Consider the following 11,944-nt stretch of genomic DNA (forward strand, 5'->3'; position numbering starts at 1 on the left):
CTGAAGCTGGCCAAAGGAGACGAAGTCTGGTTGAGAATGGGCAATGGCGCTCTTCATGGGGACCATCAGCGCTTCTCTACATTTGCGGGCTTCCTCTTGACTCAGGCAGATGTATCAACGTGATACCCTTACAGCTTCTATCTTACTTGATTGCACCTTTGGAAGAGCATAAAACTGTGTAGTATTTCTTTTTTAACGTTTCTGGGTTTTTCTCTCACGAGACCTGTTATGGTCTGAATGTTTGTGTCCCCCCAAAATTTATACTTTGAAAATCTAATGCCCAAAGTGATGGGATTAGGAGGTAGGAGGTGGGGCCTTTGAGAGGTGATTAGATCATGATGGTGGAGCCCTTGAATGGGATGGGATCAGAGGTGAATGGGATCAGTGTCTTCATAAAAGAGGCCGCACAGGGTTTCCTAGCCGCTCTGCCATGTGAGGGTACAACCAGAAGTCTGTGACTTGGAAGAGGGCATTCATCTGCCCACACTGGCACCGTGGTTTCTGACCTCCAGCCTCTAGAACTAGGAGAAATAAATTTCTGTTGTTTATAAGCTACTCAATATGTGATATTTTGTTATAGAAGGTTGAACAGACCAACACAAGACCATTAGTTTAAAAATATAGCATGGAAATCAATAAGAGTTTGATACTTTACATTCATTCATCTTTTCAAAATGTCCTCTCAAATCCAAGATTATTTGGAATTGAGCTTTTCCTTCCCTTTCCTCTCCCTACTGTTGGATTCTTCTCAATCATCCAGTGAAAGTATGTTTCGCACTGGCATTTAGAATGTATCGGGTAATATTAAGTTGCTTTCAATTAGAAGCTCTAGAATCTTATAAGAAAATTACTGTCTTTTAAAATATGTTTGTCTTTTTCAAATAAGAAAGATTCACATTTTTAGGAGCAAGATTATGCTGCAGAGTCAAAGTTGCATCTTTCTTTACATAATTTCATCTACTGACAATAAAGAACATGAGAAATTACCGGAACTATTTATTTAGAAGTGATAAAAATTTATCTGTGCTACTGTACCTTCTTATCCTTGGCTAACATCTGTGACAAGTGTAATGTTATACTTGGCTCATTTTGTTGGGCCACAGAGGGCCGTGTGTTCATCCATGCAGGGCTCTGTACGTTGTCCATATGAGTCCTGTGGTAGGTGCTGATGATAATCTGTACCTAGGAACAGCATGTGCTTTGTTCTAAGCACTGCATCAGAGGCAAGTGAGATACAGCCAAAATAAGGCAAACTCTTTCTTGCAAAGAGTTTGTAATAGGGACGCGCAGTGTACACATCGAGAAAGTCTCAACAAAATTTAAAGCAGGTTGAAGGTGAGAGCAGATAAAGGGGCACTCGTACAAATAAGGGCCAAGAAGAACTTACATAGCACATAGAATATCAGCAAAAGAAATGTGAGGTCATGTGGCATATCTCCCTGCTACCTCGCAGTCCTCAATGCAAAATGTATTAATATAATGTAAATAAATGCCTACCTTTTTCAGGGGTGTATTTCTTTACCTTCAGCATGATGAAGCACGAGGATGTCGAGGAAGTGTATGTGTACCTCATGCACAATGGCAATACAGTCTTCAGCATGTACAGGTGGGTGGCCTTTTCTAATACAGGTGACATCCATGCCACCATTGTTGGCTCAAAGGATGGCCAATATCAGGGGAGTAGATAGAAATCAACAGAGGCTGACGTGGACCCTGTTATCACCGAGAGCTTCCAAACACCAATGTATGGCCAGATTATAATCACTAATTGAGAAGAAATCAACCCGGTGAACTTAGCGTAAACAGGTTGAGGCCTTGAGCCACTTATTAGCAACACTCCCCATAACTAATCCTTCATATTCTTTTCTTAAAGCATTATTTCTTCTTTCTCAGCCTTTTCTTCCACTTTCCTACTCTCCCGCCCCCTTTGCCTAGGTTTTAGCCCTGTCGATAGTCTCTAGCACCCTTGTGGGCTGGTGGGTTAGAGTTGGGAACAGGTCCCTCTCTTTTGGCTGTGCTGCTGCTCTGATACTTATCCTAGCAGCCTGGCACCACATTTCTTTATTTTAAAAAGAAATATTTTGACATTCTCTGATGGAAGCTTAGAATGTGGGAGACAGACAGAGAACCACCATCTTTCCCCTAATTAAATGGATGGTAAGTTATCTGTGAATGACTTTGTGGCTGTCATCTTCTCCCTGTTATTTCTAATGGCCTGTAAGGATCACCATATGTTTTCCTGGAGCCTGGCCTCCAGTGGGAGCATGTATGTGAAATGAGTTAGGTAGGTGAAGCTGTTGCAACAAAGACACCTAGAATATAGTGACTCGAACACCTGGAACTCTATTACTCTTGACCTGTCCCAACTTGAGGAAGGTATGAGACAAGAAGGGCAAAGGGGGAGATTGCGAAGATGTTGAAAGGAGAGGGAGGAGCTCCGCCCAGTTTTCGAAAACAGTCTGGTGAAAGCCGTTCTGTGTCATGGGGGTGCATGTATCTTTTCGACCTAGTATTTTTATTTTCTTTTATTAAATACCCAGAAGTAGAAATGCTCGATTATATGTTAGTTCTATTTTTAATTTTTTGAGGACTCTCTGTACTGTTTTTCATATTGGCTGTGCCAGTTTACATTCGTACCAATAGTATACAAGTGTCCTCTTTTTTCCCCGTTCTTGACAAATTTTGTTATTTCTTGTCTTTTTGATAATGGCCATTCTAACGTGTGTGAGGTGATATCTCATTGTGGTTTTAATTTTTATTTCCCTGATGATTAATTATGTTGAGCATTTTTTTATATACCTGTTGGCCATCTGTATGTCTTCTTTAGAAAAATGTCCATTCAAATTCTCTGTCCATTTTTTAATTGGATTGGTTTGTTGTTGTTGTTGTTGTTTGCTGTTAAGTTGTATGAATTTTTAAAAATGTATTTTGGATATTAACCCTTTATCAGATGCATAATTTGCAAATATTTTCTCCCATTCAGTAGGTTGCCTTTTCATTTTATTCATGGTTTCCTTTGCTGTGCAGAAACTTTTTAGTTCGATGTAGTCTCATTAGTTTATTTCTGCTTTTGTTGCCTTTGCTTTTGGTGTAAATTCAAATTCATTAGAGTTGAGGGTTCTACATGCTGTATTTTAAAAAAAGACTGATGTCAAGGATCTTACCACCTATATTTTCCTCTATGAGTTTTATGGTTTCAGGTGTAGTAAATATATTTTTGGCTTACAGTATTTCAATTTATGGTGGGTTTATTTGGATATAGTTTCATCATAAATCAAGGAGCATCTGTATTTTAGTTTGGGTTATGACAACACCCTCCTTTAGTACCAAACTCCAAATTATTTAGGGTAGACTAAACCACTGTAACATTGGCCCAACATAATGGCTTGAACGTAGTAGAAATTCCTTTTCTTCTCATGGAGCAGTCCAGAGTGGTTGTTCAGGTTGAGGTAGACAAGAGGGAGCTTTCTTCTACATAGTCTACAAGAAGTCTTCAGCCTTCAACATATAACTTCCAAGGTCATTCTTGTCATTGCCATTAGCATCCCACACGATCATAATGAGGAAAGATCAAGGAGAGTTGTATTGGCCAATCCTATAAATGGCACATTATTTCTATTCATATGCCATTTAAAGAGCTTGATCACAGGACCCTACCTAAATGCATGAGAGTCTAGGCATGAAGGGGAGGACAGATTCTGGTAATGAACTGGCTGTCCACTGCAAAGGCTAAATAGTTTGTACCTTTTTTTCTCTCTAGCTATGAAACAAAAGGGAAATCAGATACATCCAGCAACCATGCAGTGCTGAAGCTGGCCAAAGGAGACGAAGTCTGGTTGAGAATGGGCAATGGCGCTCTTCATGGGGACCATCAGCGCTTCTCTACATTTGCGGGCTTCCTGCTCTTTGAAACTAAGTAAATATCTGAATAGATCTGATCCGCTTTGGAAAGACTTGTAGCTGAGCTGGTATTGTTATGATCTGAGGCTCATTAGAGTTGAGGGTTCTACATGCTGTATTTTAAAAAAATTTTAATGGTTATATTGCTAATCATGCCACAGGTACAGTAATAATGTGCGATGACTCAGGGGCTCAGAAGAATAAACGAATTTTTCCCAAGTGACCTTGACCAATATACTAAGCACCTTTATCATTCTCTCAGCACCTAAAAGAGAATTCCTTTCTTGATACAGGTTGGGAATAATTGTTCCCATCAGAGAAGTCATTTACCAAGAGTTTTGTGGCTCTATTTTAAATTTAATAACAGCTTTCAGGAACCCTTGAGGTTTGGAGTTCATCATTAAAACTTTTCAGAGAATAGGATGTAGTGATTATGATGGGACCAGGGCAAGAACAGGGACACTTGCCAGGACAAAGGTACCAGAAACATTTGTAAAGCCTAGACTGGGAAGTAACACTTTGATCCAATGGGTCGATATTCATGAATAAAGTATAGACATTTTTTAGTAACTCCAGATAGCTTTTAGATAGCAAAAGCATTCACGATGCCCACAAATAATTGACTGCTTCTTCTTTTTTTTTTTTTATAAGGATACTGCTATAATTAAATCTTATCTTCAAATAGCTTGTATTTTTGGAAATAGAATATCTCCGGATCCAGAATTGGATTTACCAAACCTGGTTTATCAGGTTGACTCTTTGTCATTGCGTTTCTCAGGTTACAATAGATCTTTGTTCATGCGGACCTGCAGAATCAGCTGAAATGAGTTTAGGTCCACATTATACAGATGTAATCACTTTCTTTTCTCTCAATTTAGAAATTACCCTAATAAACTACACATTGACAAGTCATGTTGAAGGAGCTGTAGACTCAGTTATATACACTCGAACTAACGGATACAAAATATAAGGGCCTTCCACTTAGGAGACATACAATAAAATCTCTTAACCATTTTTTTTAATAAAAATTATATGACTTCTTTGATTACCATATTTAATCAATATTCACACAAGAGCTGTGCCCCTTGACTTTTGCCTATCCCTCCCGCAAAGGATTAAAAGGATTAATCCATTCTCAAAGGATTAAATTAGTCACCAAAATGATATTCACGAGAATGCACCAGATACTATCTGAAGATAGTACCCAAAGATAGTACTGGAAGCATAGAAAATTAATTAGGGCTGCCCTATGAGCTAACTAGTGTGTTTCGTGATCAGTTCAGCCTTTGACCCTTTTCTTTAGATCTGTAAATATTTTAAAACTCTTCCTGAATCCATATGCAATGCTATTTAAAAGTGAATGGATATTACCTATAATGTGCTTGACGGTGAATGTTTTTGTGATTTCGTATAGGTCTCCCCCACCAACTCCCTACCCTGGAACTGTGGGGTCATGGGGTTGAAGTTTACTATTACCAAATGTCATAAATAGTCCGTAAAAATGCATTGCCAATAAATATTGGATGTTGCATGCTGTCCAAGGAATTCCATATCTAAAGAACATACAATACAAGTAAGTACCTAGAGGAAGATATTGGCCTGGCTTTAGATAAAATCGAGCCAAGAAAAACAAAATAACTATTATGTAAAAAATAAATATACCTTTGTTACATATATGGTTTTATAATGTTCTTAATAAAGTCGAATAGTCATACAATTGGAAGTCACTACGATTTGTTAATACAAAGTTAAAATATTTTCATATACATGGTGTGAACATTCATACAATCCATTATGTGGGCACAGAGCAGGATAAGTTGTCCAAGAAAAACTCCACTTTTCAGTTATTCCATTGTTACAACTTCAACCCTCTGAGTTTTTAAGACTTTGATGTTTAGAGGATCCTTTAATGAAATCTGAGTATTTTGGAGGAGAGGGATCTTCTTCACAACCTGAAGTCTTTATGTTGATACCTAAATTCAAGTTTTCGCCTTAGTAGAGACACCCACGGTTTGGTCGCAGGCAGGTGGAAAGCACTGCTGGCTTGCAATTAAGTCCTAGGTGTGGAGAAGAGTGACCAGTAAGGAAGGTGGAAGAAGGCCAAGACAATTATCAGTGTTTCACAGTTTCACCCATTACCAGAATTAGATCTGGAAGACTGATTTTACGTCTTCCTAAAACTAGGTTCTGCAAAAAGTGGTAATATGTCGATGTCATGTGAAATGTAAAGATACAAGAAACCAACTTTTACATTCTAAAGCCCCCATGAAGGCAAACTCCACGAATGAAGCACATGGGTTTCTGCTTGCTGCAGAAATGCAATACGTACACTGTAGAATTGCTTCCTATAATGATCAAGTTGGGTAATTTTCCAGTGCAGAAAGGGCTACATTTGAACTTTGGACAACAAAGAGACTATATTAAAGGAATTCTATTGAGCATATTGTGAATAAAAGCTGAAGTCAAAAATATTCAAGCAGTGGATAGAATAATCAAATGTAAATTCCAAAGGATACGGCCGGAACTCATAAACATCTAGTTTGTGCGAAGATACTATGTTATTCCAAGAGCTACTCAGCATTTGCAGTTAAATTCTTAGCTTTCAGGAGTTTTTAACTTGACAAGAAAAAAATTCTGAGTTGGCCTAAATTGCATTATAGCAGGCAGCAGAGTGGGAAGTGAACAAGGGCAGTTAACCAGTTAACAGCCAGAGCTGAAACCAACAAAAGACTGCTCTCATTCCTGAATGTCTGTTGAAACTTTGAATCAACTCCCAAGCAGCTATCTAGAAAGAATAGCTGTCCACCAGACGCCAAATCATCCTGTTTTCACATGAACTTTCTGGACCGTTGCCCACAACCAACACAGAGGCACCCAATACGGACTATTCACCTATCCCAGAATATTCTGTGATTCACTTTTTCCTCCCCTCTTATCTAGAACCAATGTAAATCCTTTCAAAGCAACTTATGTCTTTCTTCCCCAAACTCACTGTCCAAAAGAGCCCCCGTCAACTGCAAGACAGTGGATATGTTTGTCTTCTCCATCTAGCCCTGCCTCTGGTAATTCAGAATGTATGTTCCAGGACTGGGGCCTTTTCCTGGCCGACATATGCCTTGGCGAACCCCTTGTTTCAGAAAAACTTTCAGTCTCAAAGGTTTTTGTTTGACAAACCTAATGGAGAAAGATATGTAAAAAGGAGTAAGGGCATGGATGATATAAAGCAGAATGTTTTCATAGCTACAGAAAGCAAAGCCCTAGGGAGCTAGAGGAGAGAGAAACAACACCCAGCTCACAGCATGAAATGGCTATGGACAAGGCAGTGTTCCTGGCTAGAGACAATTTCCTGCTCAATTATGTTTGGGGTGTTAATTTTACAATATCTTTTTTCTTTTCTGGTTAGAAAAATGCTGTAGAAAATTTATAAAATCCATAAAAGCATTTAGTATAAAATTGCATTATCCCATTAGACATCATATTAGCATTTTGAAGTGTTTATTTCAGTCTTTTCCTGCATATCTTTATGACTTTTGTTTTTAAAAACATAGTAATGAAACAAATCATTTGAAAGTGTACTTTTTACATATTTTTATATCTTGCTATGGTTTGCCTTAACATAGTAAGGGTGCTCTGAAATCCTATTAAGGATTATTTAAAAATATAATTTTAATGGCTGCATAATTTATTTAACTTTTCCCATTTTGAGAGGTATTTTTGCCATTTTCAGTTTTGTTTTGTTTTGTTTTGTTTTGTTTTGTTTTGTTTTGTTTTGTTTTACGAAAAAACTAGTCTCAACCCCAGGTTCTTGATACAAAGCTTCTAAATTCTTTTAAATAGGGGAGCTAGAAGAATCTTCTAACATTAGTCTTTGACTCCAGTTTCTAAAACTCTTGTGATTTCCTAAGCAATAAAAGCACTAGGAGCATCTTTCGTTCTAATATATGCTCTTTGACCCTAGTTCCTGATACAGAGTTCCTAAATCTCTTGGGATTTTTGGAGTAACAGTATTTTTTGTTTTAATGAGGTGACTCTTGGTGGGCTCTCGGATGGAGGCTGGTCACCAGAAAGACCAAGCCATGATTAGAAGCCTGGAATTTTCAGTCTCCAGAAAGGGGAGAGAGGCTGGAAATGGAATCAATAATTAATCGTGCCTACATCATGAAGGTTCAGTAAAAATCCTGAAAGCTTGGGGTTTAGAGAGCTTCTGGGTTGGTAAACGTATCTACATGCTTGGAGGAGGTCATATCTCAACTCCATGGAGACAGAAGCTCCTGTGCTTGGAACCCACCTGAACTTCACCGTATCACCTTATGTATTTCTTTGCCTGGCTGTTCATCTGTGTCCTTCGTCATATCTTTTGTTATGTAATAATCTAGTAAACATATTTAAGTGTTTCCCTGAGTTCTGTGAGCTGTTGAGCAAGTAATTGAATGGGTGGGGGTGGGGGGAATGATGGGAACAGTTTTTCTTAATCTGTTGATCTGTGAAGTGAAAGAGACAAGGCATTGCCTCCCACCCAGCCACCCACCCAATATAATGGTAGGACAGAGACAGGATAACAAATATCGACAGTCTTACTTAAAAAGAAGGAAGTAGAAGCTCCATGACAATTCTAAAATCTAGTTGACCAGGTATTAGAAATTCCTTGACTAGTTTTAAAGGCCTGTAAACACTTCAGAATGTATCTTAGAGATATGAGATCAAAAAAAAAAAATTATAATCACCATAACATTTACACAAAAACAAAAGAACAATTCTTTACTATCATCTAATATCTAGTCAATGATTTAAAATATCCCCAACTGTCTCAAAAATATCTTTCGACGGTGTATTTGTTTAAATCGTGATTTAAAACAAGATTTATACATCACACTTGATCCATACATCTAACATTTAAGCTTTGAAATCTGCAATGATTTCTCATTTAATTAATTAATTAATTAACATTTCCTTTCCAACATTGTGGATTTTGCCGATCGTATCTGTTGGTGTTATATAGCATATTCCTCCATCTCCCGTCTCATCTTCCTCTGTTCTGCGCATTTATCATAAACAGATAATTGCTTGATTAGATTTGGACTCAATCTCTTTGCAGGAAAACATTATAGGTGGTATTATCAATTGCATCATACCAAGAGGCCCATAATGTTTTATTGTCTCTTTTTTGTGATGTTAAAATTGATCAGTGGGTTCAGGGTATCTCAGTCAAATCCACATATTGTAATATTTCCTCCATTAGCTTTTTGCCTAATGTTTTTAGCAGCCATTGATGATTATAACTTAAATCCACTATTTCACTGGCAGTTGCAAATTAGTGACATTTTTAAAGACAGACATTCTTTCACTAGCTATTTGGTTATCCTGAAATACTGTTTGCATGGGAGACAAGATTAATGGGTTTTTTTTTTTTCACTTTTATTTATCAATTTTTAGAATAACGAGTTGGTGCCCTAGCAACTTCAAGAGGTGATTAATAAGATCTTTTAAAGATCAGTATTATTAACTCATCATTTTTCATGTGTTCGATGCGTTTCAATCCACCTTAGTAATTCTAATTGAATGGTCTCATCTTACCTGTCAGTGAGCAGCTCTTTGAGATAGTACCTTCATCCTTTTCACTCAGACTGAGGCTGGTGCAACTCTCCACAGCAGAGCAGAGGTGAGTGGAGACTGTGCAGATCTTTATTCTAAGCAGAATTTCATGCTGTAACCTTGAGAATGACCCCAGCTGCCCAAGTCCTGCCAACTGCCGAATTCGGCTTTCTCAGACAATTACGTGAGCTACCTGGTAATACCCTTCCAATGAATTCTTTTGTACTTAAGTCAAGATTTACATGGAAGGAGTAGAAATGGGGAGACCAATTTACATAAGATGAAGTACAAAAGCAAGTTCAGAAAAGTGAATGCAATGTAACATTATTCATGTAAATCAATTCCACAAAATACTACTACGTGTTGCATAGTCGAATATGGTGTATAAATAACATAGCTATAGCATTATTGGACCATATACCACAATCATGGGAGTGCTGTGTCTTGGATGGTGGGGTGAGGAGGAGCAAAGAAATATAATTTTGGGTGGGAGTTAAAGGAGACTTAAGCTATAGAAAGAGTTAAAAGCCACTGGCCTATGATCTATTTCCTCCCTTTAGCATGGGGATGTCCTGGGAGGCTAAAGGAAAATGCAGGTGACTCTCCTTATCAGCTAGACAGGTTTAGTTTCTTCTGAGGCCTCTCTCTTTGGCTTGCAGAAGATGGCTGCCTTCTGCTACGTCCTCACATGGTTGTCCCTCGGTCTGTTTCCTGTGTTCTAATCTTTTCTTATAAGGACACCAGTCATCTTGGATTAGGACCCACCTGTATGACCTCGTTTGACCTTAATCACCTCTATACAGGCCCTGTCTCCAAATACAGTCACATTCTGAGGTACCGGGGATGAGGACTTCAATATATGAATTTTAAAGGGACACAATTCAGCCTGTAACAGAGGGTATATGTCCAATGGAGAAAGACCTGAAGAGTCATGAGCGATTTTCCAGACCTCTGCTTTGTTCGAGCCTTTCTATGACCAGTATCTCTGAACTTATTAGTAAAGCTTCACGCTGGGTAAGAGTTCTGATTCATGGTGAATCTGATCCAGGATGTTAGCTCAAGCTATATCTGTACTATCTGTTTTTTAGAAAAATGGACTAGAAGGAAATACGAAAAGAAATTGGGTCAATCTGGATGTCTCCTGTATCATTTGTACTTTCTCTTTCTTTTTAAGCTTCTTGAAATAAAAATAAAAGAGAAGGCGATAAGGAATCTTGGGATAGAGAGACAAGGAGGTGTTAATTACACAAGGAGGCCATTAGACTGAGGCAGCTCTAACAAAGTGGCGACCCGCTTTAAGATTATGAAGTCAAAACCTAGGAACAACCAATCACAGAAAGCTCACTATGCTTTAAGCTATAGCCAATCAATCATTTCCTTGCTTTACTTCCACCTTTTCTCTTTACAGTCTCTCCCCAGCTTCTGTTGGTAGAACTCTCCTAACTTCCTTTGTGACACTGTCCGATTTGAATAGATTATTGATCAGATAAACCTTTACATTTTTTAATATGCTGCAATGTCTTTCAACAGTGGATATTCAGAGATGAAGGCGAAGAGAAGATGTGTGGGTCACGTGAGAGGCAAAACCTCATAGGGAAAGCCACGAGAACCCTGAAATAATTCTAAAATTGATCAAGACTATTTCAAACTTGTCTAAAGTATCTCGATTAACATTGTGCCAAGTTTTGCCTACGCTGTTATCACCTGCCTCAGCATGCATAAACCCATACTTGTGAAAGGATTAAGACAGAGAATTCTCTGGCATGCACTTCTGGCTCTTTTTAAATTCCAAAACGGTCAAAAATTGGCAGACCACCTATACACAGGCACACTGATAAGAGAGAAAACGATTTGTAAAAGTAGTAAGGCTATTTGCGATTTCTTTTCGTAATTTAAAAAGAAAAAAAGATTAGGCATGAAAATGAAAACCTCGAAACTGTAACTATCTGTAGAAATGGCAGGTGGAAAATCAAAATATTTTTAAAGTCCTCTCATTTGGCTCTGATGAGCACTACTCGCTCCAATTTTCTTCTGTTACACATTGCACGGCATCTGTTAGAGTAGCTTGATCTTTCTTGTTGAAGGTAGCTAATCCACAGAGTTTATAACTCAAAATGGAAGAGTCTAGAAAGGATCTCAAGACCTTTGTGGATGCAATCATCGGGTGGCTAAGAAGTACGAGCGATGAAGGCGGCAATATGTAGCCTGCAGAAGAAAATACTTGAACTTAGTTCATAAAGATTTATGTACTTTTTCTCAAGGGACGGGCAGATGTAGGGGCTGAAATGGCACAACGGCTGGGATCGCAAGGTAAGAGTAAAAGCGTCCTGAGAGATCGGTGACAGGACACAGAATCTCAAGGTCAAGCCCAGGGGCAACTTCGGACTTCGCAGCAAAAGGAAGAGTAAAGCTGTTCAACGGACTTCTTGCCCGCGACTGGGAGGCGGGGCCG

The 11,944-nt window shown here is 38.4% G+C and overlaps 1 protein-coding gene and 1 non-coding gene across 4 annotated transcripts in view; both read left to right on the plus strand.

Annotated features, from left to right (window-relative positions):
- C1QTNF3 (C1q and TNF related 3) overlaps positions 1-5,617 on the plus strand; it is a 19,013-nt gene extending 13,396 nt beyond the window's left edge. For 2 of the 3 annotated variants that reach the window (XM_011380714.2, XM_023523683.1), the window contains exons 5-6: positions 1,507-1,606; positions 3,761-5,617. In XM_011380714.2, coding sequence (XP_011379016.2) covers positions 1,507-1,606; positions 3,761-3,920 — 260 coding nt within the window. In that variant the 3' untranslated portion in view covers positions 3,921-5,617. The remainder of the gene's footprint in view (positions 1-1,506; positions 1,607-3,760) is intronic. The other variant, XM_011380715.2, reaches the window with a different exon arrangement.
- Positions 5,618-9,541: 3,924 nt separating this feature from the next.
- Positions 9,542-11,944, plus strand: part of LOC105305874 — an 8,449-nt gene continuing 6,046 nt past the window's right edge. Inside the window, exon 1 of the transcript XR_002777330.1 lies at positions 9,542-9,559. This is a non-coding gene — a transcript (uncharacterized LOC105305874). The remainder of the gene's footprint in view (positions 9,560-11,944) is intronic.

Source organism: Pteropus vampyrus, unplaced genomic scaffold (genome assembly GCF_000151845.1).
Source record: "Pteropus vampyrus isolate Shadow unplaced genomic scaffold, Pvam_2.0 Scaffold400, whole genome shotgun sequence".
NCBI classification, from domain to species: Eukaryota; Metazoa; Chordata; class Mammalia; order Chiroptera; family Pteropodidae; genus Pteropus; species Pteropus vampyrus.